Source organism: Podarcis pityusensis (genome assembly GCF_964106645.2).
Source record: "Podarcis pityusensis genome assembly, chromosome: 6".
Classification (NCBI taxonomy): Eukaryota; Metazoa; Chordata; class Lepidosauria; order Squamata; family Lacertidae; genus Podarcis; species Podarcis pityusensis.
In genome coordinates this window covers 76,550,044-76,572,868 of record NC_138030.1, presented here as the reverse complement: position 1 = coordinate 76,572,868, position 22,825 = coordinate 76,550,044, and the positions used below count along the sequence as shown (strand labels likewise).

Sequence of the window (22,825 nt, the reverse complement as noted above, 5' to 3'; positions counted from 1 at the left end):
CATTATTTCTGATTTTCACGCTTTGTGTTTCCTGTGGTTAAAAGCAAAAAAATTATAGGGGTGCTAACTGTGCCTGTGTAGCTCATACAATGCCAGTTTTGATTTGTTTTTACTTACTTTTGTATTAGATGTTACAGTTCCCCTAGCGTGTACCACATTTAGATAAACTGAGCATTTGGGGATAAGGGTTTGTGACAAGATTTAAGAGTGTCCATGAAGGGTATAAAAATCCTTATAAATCCACAATAAATTATTTCAGATAAGTTGCCTAAACCAGAAATAAAACTGAGAACACAGGCCATAAAAATGAATGACCAATACCACCCTCAAGACCAATCTTTAAAACTGGGCGTGTGCAGACAAAAGATTCAAATCCCCATGCAACCATGAAGTTCATTAGAGACCTAGCATCAGTTGCTATTTCTTAGAGTAACCATTGCACAGGATGGTTGTGCAAATGCAAAGTTTTCAAGTTATCAAACTGCTTCACTTCCAATCAGTGGATATCCTCAAAATAAAAAAAAAATCCTTCCAGTAGCACCTTTAAGACCAACTAAGTTAGTTCTTGGTATGAGCTTTCGTGTGCAAGCACACTTCTTCAGATACCAATATCTGTGGATATCCTGTAACTTTTAATGCTGAAATCCTGTAATTTTTCATACTACAAATGTGCTGTGGGTGTGTTGTCCTGCTTTCATTGCCCAACAGTCTTTTCAGACAGTGAAAACATAAAATTGGGGAAGCATCACAGAACAACTAATAAAGCAGAATAAACCCACCACTAATGTGCTATTATTGTATCAAGAACGCATCACATCTGGAGAGGCCTTTTATTCACTCATTACTATACAGTATCTAGCCCTGGAGCACCTTGAATCTGACTTCTGTGGAACTGAATGTTTTGAGGTTTACAGAATGAGGTTACATTCACACGAACAGTTATGCTGTTTAGTACTCTAATTCTCATGAGCCACCAAGGCATTCCATGCATTCAATCAATCAGTGGTCCTACTCATGTTCCCCCCACTGGACAAAAGGAAGATGGGCTGCATTTGACATTACTAAAATGGTGCAGATGTGTGGGGAGTAGCATAAAGAAACCACTTCCTATTCTGTTCATTCCTTGAACAGAAGAACAGGCCAGACCTGGAAGTATAATGAGTGCAAACCAAAAAGTGTGCACTCCTACAATCCTCATTCACAAGTACAAATGTTGAACAGGGGAAGGCAGGAGGGTCTACTTTCTCTCAAACAGTTATTCCTGGAATAACAATGTTTCACTGCAATCAAAAGCAAACTATGGTAATTTGTGTGGTGGTTTATAAGGTATGGGTGGGACATGGGTGGCGCTGTGGTCTAAACCACAGAGCCTAGGGCTTGCTGATCAGAAGGTCGGCGGTTTGAATCCCAGCAACGGGGTGAGCTCCTGTTGCTCAGTCCCTGCTCCTGCCAACCTAGCAGTTCGAAAGCATGTCAAAGTGCAAGTAGATAAACAGGTACCGCTCTGGTAGGAAGGTAAACGGCGTTGCTCTGTGCGCTGCTCTGGTTTGCCAGATGCAGCTTAGTCATGCTGGCCACATGACCCGGAAGCTGTACGCCGGCTCCCTCGGCCAGTAAAGTGAGATGAGCGCTGCAACCCCAGAGTCGTCCACGGCTGGACCTAAAAGTCAGGGGTCCCTTTACCTTTACTTTTATAAGGTATACAATGATGGAGCTTTTTTCAAAGTGGGACTTCATCCCTGGTATTACGGCTATTAGATGAGAAGCCACTTTGAACAGGGACCCTGCTTATCTTAAGCAATGCACTGAGTGCACTGAATTTTAGATTTCACTGAAGGTAGTGTGACTTCCACACTCAAAACAACAATTAGCAGCCAACATTTTTGTTTCTTCACTTTGCTCCAGCAGCTACAAAAAATTCCTGGCCATCTCCTTCCTCCTTGAGCGTGGCAACTTTTACTGGAACCTATTCCAGGCGGAGTGTTTCTAAGCATGTGCAGAGTGACCTTTCTTTCTGAAATGGAAGATTACTAGCTTCTGTCTTTAAAAAAAGACCAACGGATACATTACCCTTCAAAAATGGCTAGAACCTGTACTTCCTGTTCTGAAATTTGGCCAAGGGCTTGGTTGAAAAAGGCTGCCTGCCTTCACCTTGAGGCATTATCGCAGTCCCTGACTGTGCTCAGATAAAACGAAGTGGCCGAGTTTAAGGTGGTCGTAGCGTGGATTTTACCACTCAACGTTTGGAATGCCCCCTCTAATTAAAAACAAGAACCCCAAAGCACCTAACTAGGGAAGCAGCAGGGCAGAGAACGGTCTGTGTGCTAGAACCTGGATGTCACAGCCAGTACCATCATTAGGCTAACTAGGCATCAGCCTTGGGCACAGACCTCAGAAGGGCTCAGTACTAACTTTTGAGGGGCACAGTTATGCAGATCCTCCAAGTGGCCCTATTTTCCAGGGACAGTCCTGGATTTACAGAAGCCGTGCCAGTTTCTAATTTGATCCTGGAATGTCCTGCTTTTCCTTAGGACGTCCCTATTTTTATTGGAGAAATGTTGGAGGGTATGGTAGGACATCCCTATTTTCATTGGAGAAATGTTGGCCGGTATAGTGTTATGCGACTCCAGAGCCAAGGAGATAAGTAACTATACAACCTTTAGAAGACATCTGGAGGCAGTCCTTTATAATGAAATTTTCTTAATGTTTAATGTTTTATTAGTATGTTGGAAGCCGCCCAGAGTGGCTGGGGCAACCCAGTCGGATGGGCGGGGTATAAATATTATTATTATTATTATTATTATTATTACGGGATAGAACCTCTCTATTTTCAACGGAGCAATGTTGGAGAGTGTGCATTATACGGATTATTTTTTGTTGCCTCTTATAAATTTCTGACAATAGTCCATTTAATATTTCGAATACTTTTATCACTTTTAAAGGAATTCATACAAAGACATTCCTTTTCAAACCGAAGCTGATCTTTTTTATTATTTTGGAGGGGTGCAAGCAGTCGGCCTTGCCGCAAAAGAGCCTGCCACCTGCGCTGCTTGGCGCGCGAAGTTCCTAGGCGCAAAGAGCGGTTTGCTCGCAGGAGGAGCGCAATCCGCGCCTCGCCTGCGCTCACCTGCCACCTGAAAGCGACCCAGCTGCCGCCTCCTTTTACCTCCCACTGCCGCGCCTCCTCCCGGCGCTGCTTTGCGCGCGGAGGGCGCGTCCCTCGGGCGGGAACGGGAAGCGTGCCGCCCAAGCCACCCCCGACGGAGCCGCAGCCTCGGCTCGCGTCTTGTCCCAGGGCCTCCCTGAGGAGCGGCGGTGGCGGTGGCCGAGCCCGCCCCTCTCCCAGCCTCCATCGCGGCTGCCCGCCTTCCTCCTCCTCCTCTCCCAATTCCCATCCCCAAGCAAGGCGGAGCTGGAGATTGAACCTTCGGCTGCCGCTACCGCCGCCGCCTCTCCGCCCGTCTCCCAGGCGCCCGAAGCGAGACTGCCACCCCCTTCCCTCCCGGTGCTTCTTTCGAGGGGGCGACGCGGGGGCAACAAACAAGGGGCGGCGGGGGTCGCGCCTTCTCCGGCGGCAGCAGCAGCAGCCGAAGCCGCAGCAGCGCCCTGACGAAAAGCGCCACAAAGGAGCGCCAGCGGCGGCGGAGCTTTGCGCCGCCTGCGGAGTCGCCATGAGCTGGGGCACGGAGCTGTGGGTGAGTAGTCCGCCCTTTCATTGTGTCTGGCGGGGGGGGGGGGTCGGGTCCACGCTCCGAGGGAAGAAAAAAGAGGGAGGACGGCTTCGTTTGGGGGGGGGGACCGCTCCTTTGGGGAGGCGCCGTGCCCGGGGATGCGCGCGGGTGGTCGGGGCGCCTTTGTTGGAGCAAGTGGTGTGGGGAAGCGCCCGAGGGGGGTAATGGGTCTGAAGGGAGGCGAGTGGGGATTTTTTTTTGGGGGGGGGGTCGGGGAATTTCCCCTGGATAGGCGAGCAGAGGGCTGGGGAAGGGGGACACACACCACACAAATCCTCATTTGTGATTTTCTTGGTGGAGGCGACCCCCTTGTTCCTCTTCCACCCCAATCTCCCCTGCTGGCGTGTAAAGCGGGGTGCCGCTCATTTCAGGACCCTGGGAGCGGTGAAAGGCGGGTGAGACCCCCGCATCGGCACCCCCCTCCTCCTCCTCCTCTATGGGCGGTGCGTGGGTTGCTCCGGTTTACTTGCCATGCAGGGTCCCCCCCCCCTTTCTCTGTCTTCTTTCTTAAACAAAGGAAAGGTGTTCGGACACAAGGCAGCAGTGGCACATTGAATGCACGGCTTGGTGAGATAAGCCGGTGGCTCTGCGCGCAGTTTGTGTACGTAGCGAACCCCTCCCCTCCCCCTCCCCCCCCCCCCCGCTTAAGAAAATAAAGGTGAAAATGACTTTCAGGTTTGATTGCTTCCCTTTGGTGTGAGTCAGCTGCGCCTTGGATCCTGCTTGAAGAGTTTCAGACAATACTGGGCCACTAGGGAAGGGCTACGACGAGAAAGCGATGTGCTGGGGGGAGTCGAAAAAAGACGAGGCGAGGGGCTTTTGCTGAGGGCGCTGCAAGCTCCGTTTGGAAGACAAGTTGCAGATCCAGCCTTTATTTGCGTTCATTCGAACTCTAGGGCTAAAGTCAGAGGAATTGCAGTCTTATTGTTGATGCAGGTCGGGCAGGCAGGTCTGAGTCACTGGGAAACCCATATATTAACATTCTAAGACGCTGCTCCTTGGTGCAGAAAATTTTGTGCATAGTACTACGGTGCTTTCTGACAAATCCTTGGGTGGGTCGAGAAGCAGGCAAGCGGTTCGTTTTGCTGTTCAGGAGCATGCAGTTTCCTTTCTTGAAAACCTCATTACTTAGAGCTTGCTGATTGCTACAAGGGTAGGAAAGCCAAGGTAAAAACAGCTCCATGGAGCCAACAACATGACATAGTGCCTAAGGCACCAGCTGCCACTGGTCCGTTGTACAGATGAGCACTCCCTCTGTTGGTTCAATAAATGGAAGGAGGGTCATGGTGAACTTTTGAGGTTGGGGAAATAATTTTGAAGCCCAAGTCTGAACCATATAGTGGCTGGTGCATGACAGACTTTGACGAATAAAAATGACGTAGAGCTATTAAAAATGGGTTTTTGTTGTGTGTATGGGCTATCAGCAAGCCCTGTCATTCAGTGCTTATGCTTGGCTCTAGCTTAAGGGGTACTTTGATGTTGGCTTCAGTAGACTACAGAGATTTTCCCGTCACCATCTGCACTATATTCCAATAAGCATTTTTACAAAATTTAGCCTTATATCAAGTGTTTATACTCACCGTTAGCAAAATAAGGACACAGAAATACTGTATAGTCATACCTCGGAAGTCGAACGGAATCCGTTCCGGAAGTCCGTTCGACTTCCAAAACGTTCAGAAACCAAGGCACGGCTTCTGATTGGCTCCAGGAAACTCCTGCAGCCAATCGGAAGCTGCGTCGGATGTTTTGGTTCCAAATAATGTTCACAAACCGGAACACTCACTTCTGGGTTTGCGGCGTTTGGGAGTGGAAACATTCGAGTCGCATGGCATTTGGGATCCAAGGTACGACTGTGCATGCATTTGTTCACGAAACTACATTAGCTACAGAAGGAATTCATGTTTCCGAAGAGTAAGCTTCTTAACATTTTATAGCCTGTTGGTGTCATGTCAGGTTATAGTGCTTTCGAACCTGTTGGTTTGAAAATAAAATACATATTTTATGTGTATGCGGGCAGCATCAATAAAGCTTTAAATGTGGCTGTTCATAACCCCTCTTTTTGAGGGATAGGTAAAGGAATCAGGCTAAGCATTTAGAGGGACGTGGGTGGTCTGTTCGACTTCCAAAACGTTCAGAAACCAAGGCGCGGCTTCCAATTGGCTGCAGGAAGTTGCGAACGCTGCGGGTTGCGAATGTGCTTCCTGCATGGATCACGTTCGCAACCCGAGCATACTAGAATATGGAGCACTGGCCTTAGCTGGAAGCAACCATAGCTGGAAATACTTGTGCCTTATGTGACAGTTTTGGAACCACCTGAGTTCCTAGCCTGCTTCTTCCATGTTCCAGCACAATGGAGTTATAGTAAAAACTTTCCACCCATATTAACCCCTGAACCCTTGTGTACTGGCCAAAGATTGAGGTTTCTGGCAAAACATGTCATCTTTGGTCTAATTTATATCATGGTAACATTTAGTCTTTAGCCCTGAAGACAGTTGCATTAGCAGGTGTGTCTCATTAATTTATGATGGGGATCAGCATGTGTATCTGGGACAGAATTGGAGTTCTAAAGCAGAGTAAAGAAGAGAACCAGTATGTAAAAGTAATAGCTTTTCTCAAGTCCTGCTATGAAAATTGTAGAATTGTGGAGTTGGAAGGGACCATGGGGGTCATCTAGTCCAACCCCCTGAAACATGGGGCTCTTTTTTGCCCAACGTGGGGCTCTTCCGCTGCTCCAACACTTTTATGGGAGATGAACAAGAAAAAATCCGCTGTGCACCTGAGAATTAGGATTAGCTTCCGTTTGCACAAATAATGATGAATTAGACATTTGAAGGATTGCAGATTTTGATAACATTGATGGCAAAGGAAGACATGTTATGAATTGTGGTGGCAGACAAGCTTTCAACCTGGCTTGTCTTTAAATAACTGTCTAGGATGTGATTGCAATGAGAGTTGATAAATTTCAATTTGTATCTGTATTTCTAATAGCATATGCTATTGTATATCTGTTGTAGATTACTGGGGTTTTTTGTTTTAAAAGCACTTTATGAATTTGTTCTTCTGGCTATACTTTGTGCCTCATAACATTACTTATAAAACAAGTGCTTTATGTGTAAGGATTTGCACTGTGTGCTCATAATACTTAGATATTTTTGTATCTTTTGATACAGAATTGGAGTCTGGCAAGTTCCAAAAATGATAATGACACACTTCACAGCTGACCTTTGGAAAGCTATAAATCTGTTTCTTTATAGTGCAGGAAAATGGCTTCAAGGCTTCTTTTGAGATGTGTGTCCCCACAGATTATAGGCACTCCCTGAAATGGCTTAATCTCTGGTGTGTTGTACACACTTGCTTCCCCTCCCCCCATGACCATGTTTTTATTTTTGCTTTTTATGTACCAACAAATGATGTATATTCATTACCTCGATTTCACTACCTTATTTTGGGAGGAATTCAACATTTGCCAAGGTGAACTTTCCACCAGTGCAAGCATTTCAGCTTGCTAGACACAATGATCCCACCTCTCCTTCCACCTCCTCTCCTGGCTCCTCCAACCAATGAGGGGGGGCAAGTGTGGGGAGGAGTGGGGGCAAAAGTTCTTGCACAGGGCTCCTGGACTTGTTACATGAATCCTGAGCTTTGTAATTAAACAAATGATTGAGAATTAGCTCAGGGGCTTAACACATTTACAGTATATTAAAATGCACGCCTGCTCAAAAGTAAACCCCACTGATTTCCCAAGCAGTGTTAGAAATTAGCCAGGCGCCAGGTGCGTTTTGCAACTGGCATGGGTCCAATTGTGACCAGAGATGGAGATCTCCGGATGCGAGGTTGGGAACTGACATCTTCATCTGGCTGGTTCCTCCATCTTTCTTAAGCAGATCTGCCGAACAGCTTATTTACTGCATGTAGATTCCCACCTTTTTCTCCAAGGCGTACATGTTTCAACCCCACCCCACCCCCCAGTTAATCCCTATACCACCCCTGTGAGGTAGGTTCAGAGGCTGTGAATGGACCAGGGTCACCCTGTAAGCTTCACGACTGAGTGGGGATTTGAACCCTGACCTTGTCCGACACTCTAACCATTGCACCGCACTGGCTTCCTAGAGTTATTCTGCTATGAGGCAGCTATACAGTGGTACCTCAGGTTACATACGCTTCAGGTTACAGACTCTGCTAACCCAGAAATAGTACCTCAGGTTAAGAACTTTGTTTCAGGATGAGAACAGAAATCGTGCTGTGGCGGCAGCGGGAGGCCCCATTAGCCAAAGTGGTGCTTCAGGTTAATAACAGTTTCAGGTTAAGAACGGACCTGCAGAACGAATTAAGTACTTAACCCGAGGTACCACTGTATAAATTAAGCAGGTAAATAAATAGGGTGAAAGCAAAATGCCACTTAAAGAAGGATCTGAAATATTTTCCTTGAAGCCTGAATTGGCTTTATTCTGTATTGTTCTATTTGATGTTCCAATGTGTTGCAAACCGCTTTGAGATTTTTTTCCTTTAAAATATAAAGCGGTGTAGAAATGAAATGAAAAACAATAATTAATGCCATTGCGGCACCTAGACATTCTATGGCAGGGACCTTAACCTAGGCTTAAGGTGACACAGCATCCTTTGTAAATCCTTTGTAAATTGCCTCCATGTTGGGGCATCTGAAAGGGTCCTGACGAGACCCCTAAGGAATCCATCTTTGACTTGTAGCTTAACTTACATTTTACTAGTCGTCGTCGTCCCCCCCACCCCCGCGGCAACAGTGTATTTGGAAAAGAAAAATGCAGCAACTGTAACTCTATCTATTAATTTCTTTTGGAATGCTCTCTTGTGCTTAAGAGTAGGAAGCTATAATGGAATGTGGTTGTGGCAGATAGATTTCTCGGCCACGTATTGCAAAACGTTATGACTCTGGACTATGATGCAAGTTTGTGTGTGTGTGTGTGTGTGTGTGTGTGTGTGCTCTTGAGTGAGTGCCTTACCTTTTCAACTGTGTTTCTTATTTATTTATTTCATGTGGATGCTTTCAGACTTGAGCTGATTCTTAGATAAGGGCTTTTTCTCTGCAAGTTCCGTAATGGAACCGACTCCCTTAGATTCAGTGCTGTGGATAGATAACAGAAAGCCCACAGAAATGTTACCAGTTTTCCTGCTCATACCGTAGAGGCAGCTTGAGTGACAGGTTAGGTGAGTTACTTGCCTGGAAGGAATTGTTATTGCCCACAGGTGAGTTGGCTAACTGTAATGCTACCTTACTCTAGAATGGCAAAGTTTGTTGAGGCATGAAAATGTAATGGGGGGGGGGAAGCAACTTACTAGGCCAATTGCTGTTCCAACTGAATTTTGTTTTACTTCACCCTGTTAGTCAATATTTTTCCAGCAGTTGTCTGAGTCCATGGACATGTGTTTCCAGGGAACGTGAATCACTGATCCTGAGGGTTTTTGTTTTTCTCCGTTAGTTAAATCTTCCAGATTGACAGGGATATTCCAGTGGTTTTCAACCAAATTGTTCTAACTTATCTGCTGAAGTAAAAACTCTTCTCTTCAATTATAGTTTATCTAGCTCAGTAGTTCCCAGAACTATTTGCAAAGTGGACATGGTATTATTTTTCAAAATAATACCATCTGTCCCCATTTTTTTACTTTACTAAAACCACGTAGCTTCAGTTTTTGCTTCTTTTTTTAAAGTTAGATTGTCTACACTTAACAACCCCCTGCTTCTTAAGAATTAAAAGATTTCTGATAAGAAGCTACCTGTCAAAATATCTGACATATTTGAGACCACTGAAGTGCAATTATTCCATCACAGCTGGGGGTGAAAGAATGAGGGAGGCTAATATCAAATTAAGCTTGAAACCATGGCATAGCGGAAACACAAATAATACATTCTGACAGCAGGATTTGTGAGTGTTGGCTGGGATCCAAAGGGCCACACAAAGTGTTCTGGATGTGCACTGAAGCTTTTCAAACTCTCCCTCCACCATGATCACCCAAGCCCTTTGTATGCTCTGAAAAGCCAGTTTTGAATGCCAGGCAACCCACCTGAGCGGTTTTCATTGCATTGCGAAAAGTTGCATCCGGAAGAGGGGGAAATTAGCAATCCCTTCATGTCTAAGGAGGGGCCTAGGTGGTGGTTGTAATGGCTACTACTCAATTTATTTATGCACCATTAAAATCACAGAATGGTTTACTGGAATAAAGCCAGTTCATCAAGTAAAATAATAAATGATTAAACTGGCAACAGCAAAAGAGTATTTCCTGTAGGCACAAAGCAGCTTGATGGAGGTTGAGCACCCAGGTGGCTGTTCTGGTCCATGGGATCATAGAATTGTAATGTTGGAAAGAGACCCTGAGGATCATCTAGTCCCACCCGCCTCTGTCCCCTGCAATGCGGGAATATGCAGTTGTCCCATACTGGGATTGAATCTGCAACCTTGGTGTCATCAGCACCATGCTCTAGCCAGCTGAGCTATCCAGGCTATGCAGGTCCCTTTTAGAATTTTGTCCTGGCATGGATCAGCTAACTGGAGATAAAAACAGTGGGTTAGACAGAGGGACCTTGTTGCATTTCCATGCTGCGCAGCGCTAGCCCTTTCAGCATTGCACAGCAAAGAAGTTGACCGGCGACAAGGACACGGTTCTCTTCCTCCACGGTCTGCTTAGTATTTTGGAGCTGTGTGTCAACTAAAGGGGAACCAAGTTTCTGTGTGTGAGAATGGGATGTGAGCTTCAACTTCACCCACTTTGAGGTAAGCAGCCTCCAACCTCTTTCCCCTGGGAGAATGGGGCCATTGGTGGCTGTGGAGAGACTTTATCCCTCCTGCTTTAGTTTCAATCAAACACTGTGTCCGTTCAGTTCCATGTTTCCAGGCTTTGATTCTGCAGTTGTGAGTATGTGGCCAGCAGTAGCAGTGGTTGGAATAGAGTGCGTGCACATTACCTGCTTGTGAGGTTTCGTATCCATCAGCTTCCCTTCCCCTCCCCTTCTTCTGCACCATGCATGTTTACCTTTGCACCATCTCTGTGGGAGACATTGGTACTAGCTGTTAAAATCATAGAATTGTAGAGTTGGAAGGGACCACAAGGCTCAAGAACCCATGACTCTGAGATTAATCTCAGCAGAGCTATCCATCCCAGTGAGAAAGCATTGTTCCACCACTGCAGTTTAGTGAAGACAGCATACACTTCAGAGAGAGGGAGACATGGGAGATAGCCTGGTTACTTGCGCTTTGTCCTTCTGTCCACAGACATAGGCAGATGCTGTTGGGGACTCGTGTCTGACAGTACACTTGAAGTGGTTTGGAGTTTGCAGTGTTCTCTTAATGTTTGTACGGAATGCTGTCTTTTAGTGCATAGTACCCTTTATCCAGTTTCAGTCACCAAAGTTTCCCCCTTCTGAGCTCTGCAGTATGCATAAGTTTAAGCTGCAGGCATATATAGCCCATGCTGTTCACACTGGCTGGAGCTAATGGGAATTATAGTCCAAAACATTTGAATGGCACCAGATTTTTGCAGCGTCACATGCTGTTTATTAGTGAGCTCTGTTTGGTGCCTTGGCAGAAAGTTTGTGTACTCATCCTTTCAGGCAATTGTCATTTTTTCCAGCTCTATAAAATCTTCAAGGGGGGGGGGACAGAAGGGTATAATTAAATGCACGCACTCTGTACTGACTTTTATTGCCCAGTGCAATTGGTCCCCCAAAGTACAGAATCTTGGCTGATCTTTGTAGCGGTAGTTCCGTCTATAATAAGTGTTGCTCAGCAGCAGGGTGATCCTTGATGAAATGAAAGCTGTCAAACAGCAGTATTAGGCGCAGGGCTCCTCACATTTCCAATCACCAAAATGGTACCTCATTTAAAAAAGTTTGGTAAATGAAAGACGTTTTCTCAAATGCATAGATTTTCCATAACTTTGAAATGGGTGTGGAATCTGCAGTCCTCCAGATGTTATTGGATTGCAAATCCATCTCTCTGACTGTTGGCTATGCTGATTGGGACTGATGGGAGTTCGAGTCCAACATATGAAAGACTTCAGACCCCTGGATCTCTGTTCTCAAAACACTGCTTACTTGCTCTTGTTTTGTGTGCTGTGAAACCACACTGGGTATTATTGTTCTACGAATCAAACACTTCCTTTGTATGATACTCTCGTAAAAGACACATTGTAAAACATCAGCCATTGAAAATATCGTCTGTTTCAATAAACTGGTTTATTTTCTGGTACATAGTATTTGCTCTTTAACACTTACGCTTATCTGGTATTTGCTGAAGAGAGAGGGAATGTGACAGAGGTTTGGGCGCCACAAATAATGCTTCGTGAATGTTCCATTCAAACTCTAATGGATTTGCATGTTTCCACCATTGTGAGGCAAATTGCCAACTGCTAATAGAGGAGGCCATTGATAACTAAATTATGGATATATAAAGCACTCTCGAACATATTTATAGCATTAACTATTACATAAGTAATAAGACTAACTCTACGGTCTTTGTACGCTTGGCAGCTGCTACCCTGTTCTGATGCTGGCATAATGTAGTAACAGGGCTGTTCAGCCAGCAGCGGAATCTACATCATTGCAATAGCTGCAGAAACCGCAATTTACACTGACAGCTAGTTCCACAATCCTGGGAAGTTCTATCACTAGTAGTTGAGCACAGTGTTGCATGCTGATTGCGCCCACATTACTGAGCAGAAAAGGCAAAGAGATCAGCAGCTACAACTACAATATACAGCTGTCTGCTGCTCAGTGGGAAAGGGCAACGTAAGAGGAAGAGAGTATCGGTCTTGGGAGTCCTTTCAATGGAGGTGTAAATGTGTCCCTGGCAAAGCCAAGACTATCCTGAGATGGTCCTGCTGGCACCGGTAATTTTAGGGCATGCATTTCATGGGTTTGGGTTTATTTGTTGCTGTGCATTTAAAGACCATATTAAAAAATGGACACATTGGCTGCAATGAGCACACACAGCCTCTGTGCTTGTAGGCTCCTTTAGTCTGTTCTATGAGCCAGGGAAATCCTCTCTGTGCCTTGGGGACAAATGTATGAAAATGGGAAGCACATGTGTATTTGTGTGTGTGTATGTAGCTCTGTTTGAGTCTACAGAGTTTTACGTTGTGCTATTAATAAATCTTTGACTAGAACACCGTCTGTGTTCGACAAGCTTAAGCCTGTTTTAATCAATTGTACAAATACGTTAAATGTAAGCAACTCATCCTACAGTTGTTGTTGTTGGGTTTAATTGGTGGCAGCATAGTTAATATCACAGCAGTTGATTAAATATTAAACGGAACTTCTGGTTCAAGCGTTATGTATGCTGACTTAGCTCCACATTAAGAAATGGATCTACTGTTCAAAATACATGATCGATACAAATTTGCTCAGCGTGGATTAATGTACCACTTCCTTTTCTGTCAAACCTGTAGACATCTTCCAAAACAATGTTAAGATGGGCTGCCAAAGAGAGGCAGATGAGAACTCCCACTGTGAACCAGGAAAGTCTTAACACATTTAGATAAAATGGAAAAACTGATAGTTAACCGTGAGCATTAGAAGTCTGTGCTCTCCCACATATTACTGAAATCTGTTGGATAGGAAATTAACCCTGTATCATTTGTGTCCACCAGGTTTCAAGATATAGCACCAATTTAAATTTGAGGAAGCATAGCCCTGGTCACTACGTACTCCTGGTCAGGTACCCTGTTCAACAGTTGGCCTGTTTTTAGTTCTGTACCTGGTATCTGTTTTAATTATATTGTTTTATATATTAATGTGATTATTATTAATTTGTTGTAGTTTAAGGAAAGGTTTTTGAATCTCCTTAAATTATGGATAGGAGTGAATGATTGCACCTTAGCACTCCAGTTGGATATGGGACAGGTAAGGAAGATAATATCATGTTTCTGTTTCTAGTCCAAAGCATAATCTTAACTTATATTTTAAGGAGCTGTTTATAGTCTCTGGGCGGATGTTGATTTTGGTAGCAGTATTTTCCCACTTTGCTTTTTTTAAGAATGAAGAAAGAAAGAGATCCTTGGGACTACTAACGACACCACATGTCGCCCGTGTTTGACATAGCTATTGATGTCCAAATGGGGGTGGAGTGGGGGATCTAAGATGAGTAATCATTTGGGCCGGTGGGTCAGAAGCCTGCTAGCCTACCATGTGCTTGTGTGTGAGACTGGTTGGGAAAGAGATGGGTAGGACTACAATTAAAGAAGCCAGCTAAGACATCTGGCTATAAAATACATGCTTGATTGGTATAAGTTACTCCAACCTTTTGCAATATTACATGAGTAGCCATAATAATAATAATGCTTTTGTGACCTTAGGAGGCTGGCATACGTTGACTGCAGTGATTCACTAGCTTGGTGGGTTACAAGTTTCAAAGCCTGATATAAGACACAGGGGGAGTTGGGCTACATGTCTGCTCTGTTCTACTCCTGATATATTAAGCAACTTCAACAGCACTGGGGTGAAAACAGGGGTGAAAACAGCAACAGCTGGAGTCATTTAGGCCAATATGGAGAAATGGTATTGCCTGGTTGCACCACATGGTAGCTTGGTTAGTGTGTACACACACACGTCCTGCTTATTGTACTCCTCACTCCACGTATAGATTATGATGGGAGTATTGCCAGGCAGGCCAGTATAATGTAGTAATATTCTGCTTGTGTGCCTAGAACTTCAGGCATGAAATGGTTTGCAACATCTATCTGGGTAAGGCTCAGATAAGGCCACCCAGTGGGATGTGAAACTAAGTGGATTCAAACTCTCACACATTCAAGTCTACAACACACCACACTGTTATATGCATTGCATATAAAGCCATTGCTTTTTTAGGATGGAAAAATGAGGTTCCCACCCACATCCATTCTAAAGAGCTTTGTTTTTTTAAATTAAGAGACCATGCTCAAGTGGAGTTGGGAGAGCAAACTTACTGACTTTTTATTTTCTTAAGGCTTACTAAATGCGTTAAAATCAGCAGACTAAGGAATGTGGAAGATGTATTGCTGTATTTAGTCCCAGAGACTAAGAAATATAAGGCACTTACTTAACTTTGTGGCCCAGGGAGGATAGAACACCATTAACATGACTAATACCATTGCAGCTGTTAAAGTGACCCACCCTGTCCCTAACTGCTGGGATAAAAATGAGTTTAACACTTCTGGATTGCTTTGTAAGTCTCTTTTTTTGAGGGGGGTCATTATTTCACAATAACGTGGGGATGCCTCTAATATTTATGTAGGCACTTGCAGTCATGATGTCAAATTGATCAGAAGGTCGGCGGTTCGAATCCCCGTGACAGGGTGAGCTCCCATTGCTTGGTCCCAGCTCCTGCCCACCTAGCAGTTCGAAAGAATGTCAAAGTGCAAGTAGATAAATAGGTACTGCTCCGGCGGGAAGGTAAACGGCGTTTCTGTGCACTGCTCTAGTTCACCAGAAGCGGCTTAGTCATGCTGGTCACATGACCAGGAAGCTGTCTGTGGACAAATGCCGGCTCCCTCAGCCTATAGAGCGAGATGAGCGCTGCAACCCCAGAGTTGTCCGCAACTGGACCTAATGGTCAAGGGGTACCTTTACTAAGGCTGCAATACTAATCCATTTACCCGCGAGTAGGCTCCATTGAATTTTGTAGGTCTTACTTTTGAGTACACATGGTTTGGCTTACACTGTGAGTCCTGCTTAACTCAGTGGAACTGAGTTCTGAGTAGACATACCTAAGATGGTGCTATGAGTTTATCTCTCTTGGAAAGTGTCATGGAATAGTGAGTGACGCTAAATTTTTCAGGTATGTTTGCTCCAAACTAGGATTGTATATACAGTAGTACCTCGGGTTACAGATTCTTCAGGTTACAGACTCTGCTAATCCAGAAATAGTACCTCGGGTTAAGAACTTTGCTTCAGGATGAGGACAGAAATCGCACAGCGGCAGCAGAAGGCCCCATTAGCTAAAGTGGTACCTCAGGTTAAGAACAGTCTCAGGTTAAGAACACACCTCTAGAACGAATTAAGTACTTAACCTGAGGTACCACTGTAATCTGAATGGAATGGAACCCAGATGGACCAAATAACAGTTCCTTCAAGTGAGCCACTTGCTAATATCCACCCCTCAAAAATCCCTTTTCTGTCCAGATATATAATAGACCAGTAGGCTGGTAAAGTTTTGGACACATCTTCCAGACTGTCTTGTATAATTCTGTGCTCCATGACACCTACCAATGGATAGTTTCATGAACGGAAGCTATATGAAATATAGCTGACAAATAGATGACTAGCTTTAGTAATTTATTTCAGTTTCAGCTAAACCCTGGAAAATCTTGTTCAACAAACAATTCAGAATTTGACAGCTGCCAACGTGGGTTAGTCTTTTCATTGTCTACTAAATATGCTTAACACATTGTTCTGATTTCTACAACAGACTGTCCTTGCTGTTAAAAAGTTAGTAAATCAATACGCTTGCTTGACTGCCCTATCTGGGAATGTCTTTAGATGCATATAAAGCATACAAAGCCTTTTTCATAACAACCAGTGTTATGAAAACAATGCAAGGTGATCATACAAGGCTGTATAAAGTACTGAACTTTGCTTCTGAGTAGTATGACAGTAGCTGAAAAGAATGTTACATCATACAGTACAGATTGTCATTTACTTTTCTTTCAGTTGTTATTTACTTTTCTTTGCTTAACGGGGCTTCATCCTCAGTGATGCAGTTCTAATTAAGAAATGCTGCTGTCAGCTACTTTGATGTTCGGAATAAAAGTGCAGATAGGGTTCTTTTTTTAAAAAAAGAGGATGTAAGAAAAGCTGCTGGATTGGACTATCAGGGGTCAACAAACTTTTTCAGCAGGGGGCCGGTCCACTGTCCCTCAGACCTTGTGGGGGGCCGGACTATATTGGGGGGGGGGGAATGAACGAATTCCTATGCCCCACAAATAATCCAGAGATGCATTTTAAATAAAAGCACACGTTCTACTCATGTAAAAAACACCAGGCAGGCCCCACAAATAACCCAGAGATACATTTTAAATAAAAGGACACATTCTACTCATGTAAAAACACGCTGATTCCCAGACCGTCCGTGGGCCGGATTTAGAAGGCGATTGGGCCAGATCCGGCCCCTTGGCCTTAGTTTGCCTACTCATGGACTAGTTCTTCATCCTGCTCTCAGAGTTCACAATCAATTAGCTATGGAAAGTCCTCAAGCAGCACATTAGGGCAATGGCCCTGTCCCTTTGTGGTCTCCCAGCAACTTGTGTTCAGTGAAATATTACCTCTGATCCTGAATGTAGCACTTCAGTAGCCTTATTCTCCATGAATTTATATTGATTCCCTTTTAAAGGCATCTAAACTTGCGGCCGTCGCTTCATCTTATTCGAAGCAAATTCTACACTTTAACTACGTGCTGTGTGTAAAGAAAGCGCTTCTTTTTAATCTGTCTTGAATATCCTACCATTCAGTTACATCGAATGGTATTTTTTATCAGCTTTCTTCACAACATGCATAATGTTATAAATAAATCCATTATGCCTTTCCTTACTCATCCTTTTTTTTCTCTCAGCAAAAAAGCCCCCAAACATTTTAATTTTCCTTGGTTGCGTCAACTTCCCCAATCATTTTGGTCACAATTTGCTTTTGGTTTTAATTTATGTTGCTGAGCTTGTTCCTGTTGGAAAGCTGGGGTTTGTAAGAGGTGGTGTGGTTACTGCCCTGGCTTCCTTGCCCCCGTTGCTAAACTTGGGTGCTTCAACTTCTATTCTCCTTGCTAATTTCCTGCAACTTCTGCTGCAGACAAGGAAGTCTGCAAGATATTTTGGAAACGTAATTGTCCAAAAAGTAGAAATGCCAGAAATATCCCTAGTAAGTTTGCAAGCAAAGCGGAGCAACGGGGGAAGGCACCAGCTGTTGGAAAGGAAACTGCTAAATATAGGAATGTTGGTTAGGGCTGTGCAAAATTTTGTGGGTGAGATGGAGGGATGTCGTTGGGGTGTGTGGGCAGGGGAGGGAGAAGGGCAGCAGCATTTCAAGTGACTCAGCATAATCAGAGTCATCCTTGGGGAAATACCTTTGCATTACTAGGGCTATTGGTGCGGACAAAACAATTAACATGTCCAGAACTGCTCTGACAGATTCCCCTTAGCTTGCTGGAAATGCAAATCAGAATCTCTTCTAGCTTCCCCAACCAAGCAGTGGGGTGAGCGAGAGGGAGGAACAGAAAAGCATGCAAGGTAAAGCCTTCCACACCCACTGAAACTCACTCCTTGGTCAGGCTGTGTGTGTATGTTCCCACTTTGCCATTGTTCAGCTTCTTCCCAAACAACTGAGCTGCAGGGGTTAAATCTACCCAACTCAAACTGCTTAGCAGCTGATACAGAAACAGCTGATTTAGGGCCAGGAGGGTAGTAGTTCTCCCACTCAGGGTGCTGAGCCGAAAGGGGTGCAAAATTGAGAAGATCCATAATTAAGAAGATGCATTTGGGGGCGCCAAATTTTGGCCTTGCACAGGGCGCTATATTACGAAAGATTATCCAATATGCCTCTGCCAATTTTCTTCTTTCTCTTTGATATTCTGTAAGTGCCGCAGTGCTAACTGTGGCACAGAGAACACCACCTCAGCTCAGTAAAGCAGAACCCAAGGCTACTTCGAGAGGAGAAAAGAAACACTGAAATAACTCTACCATTCCTTTAACCAGAGATTGTATTAAATGCTTGACTGGGATTTACAAACATACCAGCTTTTCTTAGTACAATGGGTTGATGAATGTGATATTTTGACCATTTGCAGCCCCTTTTAGCAGAGTTTACATCAACATTTTTGCAATTTATTTTTTTAAAATGATTTTGTTGCTCACTTTTTATTTTAACTTTCAGACCGCTCAGGAATCGGTGTATTTGCTCCTATTCCCTGCAAGTAAAGGTTCTTGACACTTAGGGAGAAAAAACAACATTAAATTTGACATAACAGATTCTTAAACTCTATTGTAAGTGCTGTAATTCCCACAGGTGATTCAAAGGGTGTTTTCTCTTCACTCTTGACATTGGTATTAAGAAGATTAGCATGTGTAAATAGGTTATGAATTTATCAGTACGCATTAAGGGCAATGATGATTTTCAGTTTTCATCACATTGTGGCTAAGATGTTAAAGGCACTATCAGATACTGACCCCCAATATTCTGCCTGGAGGTAAAATTGAGAGTGGACCTCAGTGGTCCTTTATAATCCCTTCTCTGACTCATTCTGGAAAGAAAGTTACAGGTCAGCTGGGAGTTTCTGTGTTTTGTTTAAATGCAGGCATCCTGTGTTGGTTTGAATGTGTTACTTTCTTCCCACCCACCCCCATGGAGGGAGCATAAAACAAGATGCACACTTCTCATCTTGGAGAGCCAAGTAATATCTGAACAAGCGCTAAGAACTAATCACTTTTGAGAATAAATCCAAGCCACCATTAACTTTGTCTCAAAACAAACTCTGTTATGCGAGATGTAGACCTTAGTTGTCAGCAGTTGCAGTGCTGATATGGATCATTTAACAAGTTTCTGACCGAGTAATTGTTGTATTGTGGCACCTTTTTTATTGAGATATGATTTCTCAGAGTAAGTTATATTGTTTAGCGTGGCAGGGGGGGAAAGCTGACTCCAGGAGTTTTACCACTAAACAATATAACTTGTGTAATTTTCCGTAGCGATAGCTATCCTCTGAACAACGTGAAGGAAAATTGTGAATAATGAACTGAGAAACTATGAGCAAACAGCATAAGAAGCCATTCCTGATTTAGGACTTCTTTCCAAAGATGACATTTTGGAAGGAGTTTACAGATCTTACTCACTTCAACGTAATGTGTAAAATTACAACACAATGATCATCACAGTCTCTCAGAAAAAAATATTTTTTTCCTACCAGACAACTTTAGGACCAGAACTCTGTGTAGCTGACCTGGTTTTCAGCTGGCAAGGCTGTGGTTCAGATATTCTGTAACAGAGGTGGTGTCACTGGGGGTCAGTCAGCAGATTTCAGAAGAAAACAAAATGTGAGTTCAGCTGGCTTTCCATAATAGAAGGTTTTACATAAGTGCTTGACAATGACTTACCATTGGGCTTTTTAGAGAGTGCAAGTTTAAACAGGCAGACCTGGAGGGAGTCCTCTTAAACATATAACTATCTGAACTTTGAGAAGCCTACATAATACAGTTGTTTACACTAGTGACTTCTGGATATTTCAAGCACTTAGTGTACAAGGAAAGAGAGAGAATCTGGCAACGAGGTTTCATTTGTTGTGCCTTAGATCTCGAAAAGTAGGATTTGACTCATGAGAGCTGGTACGGTACAGAACGATTGTACAATTAGAAAAGTTTTGACAAATATTGAATACTAGCAGGGACTGACTGCCCAGTGTTGCCAGGGTATTCTTAGAAGCCTCAAAGTTGTGATTTTTAAAAGGATAATATAATTTGTAGATTTTGGCCTGTCAGGTAATGTGTTTTTATCTTGTATTTTTATTCTGTGAACCACCCTGAGATTTCGTGATGAAGGGCAGTATATAAATCGAATAAATAACAATAGTAGTAGTAGTAATGTCAAAAATCAGGTCAAGTTACACACAGGTAATGTTCGGTCTACCATCTTGATTCAGAATGGCACCTGGCACTCCCCATCTCAGTTCATGCCAAATTTGGCAGCTGAACCTATGCCAGAAAACAGGTGAAGTCATGCCAAAGTGACATTTCACTCCACAGTATTGATTCAGCATGGTGCCTGGCGTCATATGACATCAAAGTCCACCACCCATGCCTCGGAAATCCCTATGCTGAGTTTGGTGATGATATCCTGACAGTCACCCAGACACATAGAGCACAAACAGACAAACCATTTCCCAACATATATTGTATATATAGTTAGATGTGAATTTAAAGGCCACTAGGGAAGAAGGCGTCGGGGCCTTTGAATGTTTTATTGAAGTCAAGGAACAGGATAGATCTAGAAACCTGCCTTAGAGACAGTGGTACCTCGTGTTACATATGCTTCAGGTTACATACGCTTCAGGTTGCAGACTCCACTAACCCAGAAATAGTACCTCAGGTTAAGAACTTTGCTTCAGGATGAGAACAGAAATCGTGCTCCGGCGGCGTAGCGGTAGCAGGAGGCCCCATTAGCTAAAGTGGTGCTTCAGGTTAAGAACAGTTTCAGGTTAAGAACGGACCTCCAGAACGAATTAAGTACCTTAACCCGAGGTACCACTGTATTTAAGAAGTCACACTATTTCTGGATTGGTTATCTTGAACAGGAGCAGCCATAAAATGTTTTCTGAAGCATCCAAGTGACCTATGCATTGCATAATCCAGATCTGAGCGTCAAGAAAAACACAATTATCAAAAATTGATTTGCAAAACTAAAATGTTTTTCTTTTCTGGAAAACTTAAGCACGGGGTATTTCATATAGTCATTTTTGAATTAAGATGGAGCTACATAAGGCAAGAGTGGCAGCCCTGTGTGGAGTGCTGATATAACTTAATGGTTATATTTGGTGTCATTAAGGTGGACATCTTTCTGCCAATGACATGTAGTGAGACACATGACCAAGTGTACTAACTTACGATAATAGGAATACCATTTTTGGTGGTAACGCTGTATTCTGTTCTTAGTCTCTCCTGACAGGAGAGTCTTTTTGGATGGGCAGATGTTGGTATTTTGGAACGCTTTCAACATAGTTACTTCCTATGACAACAAGTGAGCCATAAAGGGACTGTGCATATTAGTTCCATGTGTACATTTTCAAATAGTCTAAATTGTGGAACAGTGACTCTTAAGCGTGTCCTTTCCAAAAACCATTAAACAGCTGCAGAAATGTAAATTCTCAGTTAAAGTACTTCCTTTTGAATGCTCCTCTGCGATTCATTATAGGCCTTAGTAGACTATGACTCTCTCTTCTGGTATGGAAGCGTTGAGCTTCATTCTGTTTGAAAGCTGAAGTTAAATATCTGCTAGGGCTCATCATCATAGCCCAAGTGACTTAATAATAATAAATGCAACATTAATTAACAAGTCATACAATTTATAGTTTTATTGTTAGGAATAAGTGTTGTATTAGCTGGGGAGGTGCTATGCTCTAACTCTGGCAATAGCAGACAAGTATAATTAACCATAGCAATATTTTCCACAATTTTCTCTCTCTGTCTATCTCTGTCTCCCCCCCCCCCCCATCCTCTCTTTGGTACTCATCAAAACATGCCTCGTGCTGGTTTAAGATTCTTGGAAAACAGATACTTCAGTCACTATGTGTTGTCAGTTAGTCAATTGCCCATTGCTGTTTGTTCCAGCACTCAGAATGTATTGCAGGTGAATAGACCACTTCATCTGTGCTTATTTAACTTAGTTTCCAAAGGAACATGATTGTCTTTTAAGTCTTAAATTCCTTGAGGATTAGTATTGGGGGTGACCTAAAAAGGGGGCCAAAAGCCACACCTGCAAAGGTTATCAGCCATCCAGGATCATAAATACTCTGCAGGTGTACATATCGCTGTCATTCTTTATAAGTCCTTTCTTTTACCTGTGACAACTGAGGTACACAATGGAAAAGATTAAAAGGATCAGGCCTAGTGGGTTAGATAGACCTAGTTGGATAAGAGTTAGAATTAGATAAACCCAATGAGAAATTCTTCCAGAAATGAAATATCCAAGCTTGAGTTCCTAAATGTCTTGGGTTCAGCTTCATTATTAGGTTCTATGGAAAGTGGTAAATACATATATTGTGTGCACCTTGGCCTAACTACCATCTTAGGGATGTGTACAAAAAAGTTACCACTGCATATATTTTTATATTATTGTAATACAGCGGTACCTTGGGTTACATACGCTTCAGGTTACAGACTCCGCTAACCCGGAAATAGTGCTTCAGGTTAAGAATTTTGCTTCTGGATGAGAACAGAAATCGTTCTCCGGCAGCACGGCAGCAGCAGGAGGCCCCATTAGCTAAAGTGGTGCTTCAGGTTAAGAACAGTTTCAGGTTAAGAACAGACCTCCGGAACGAATTAAGTACTTAACCCGAGGAACCACTGTACGATGATTATACTTGGTCCCTGTTCATTACCTTGCTGCATATATATTT

At 43.5% G+C, this 22,825-nt stretch overlaps 1 protein-coding gene across 3 annotated transcripts in view; it reads left to right on the top strand.

Moving 5' to 3' along the window:
* Positions 1-3,310: 3,310 nt before the first annotated feature.
* The window catches only part of FNBP1L (formin binding protein 1 like), a 69,669-nt gene continuing 50,154 nt past the window's right edge, over positions 3,311-22,825 (top strand). Inside the window, exon 1 of one of the 3 annotated variants that reach the window (XM_081010891.1) lies at positions 3,311-3,695. In XM_081010891.1, coding sequence (XP_080867017.1) covers positions 3,672-3,695 — 24 coding nt within the window. In that variant the 5' untranslated portion in view covers positions 3,311-3,671. The remainder of the gene's footprint in view (positions 3,696-22,825) is intronic. The other 2 variants (XM_081010892.1, XM_081010893.1) reach the window with 2 other exon arrangements.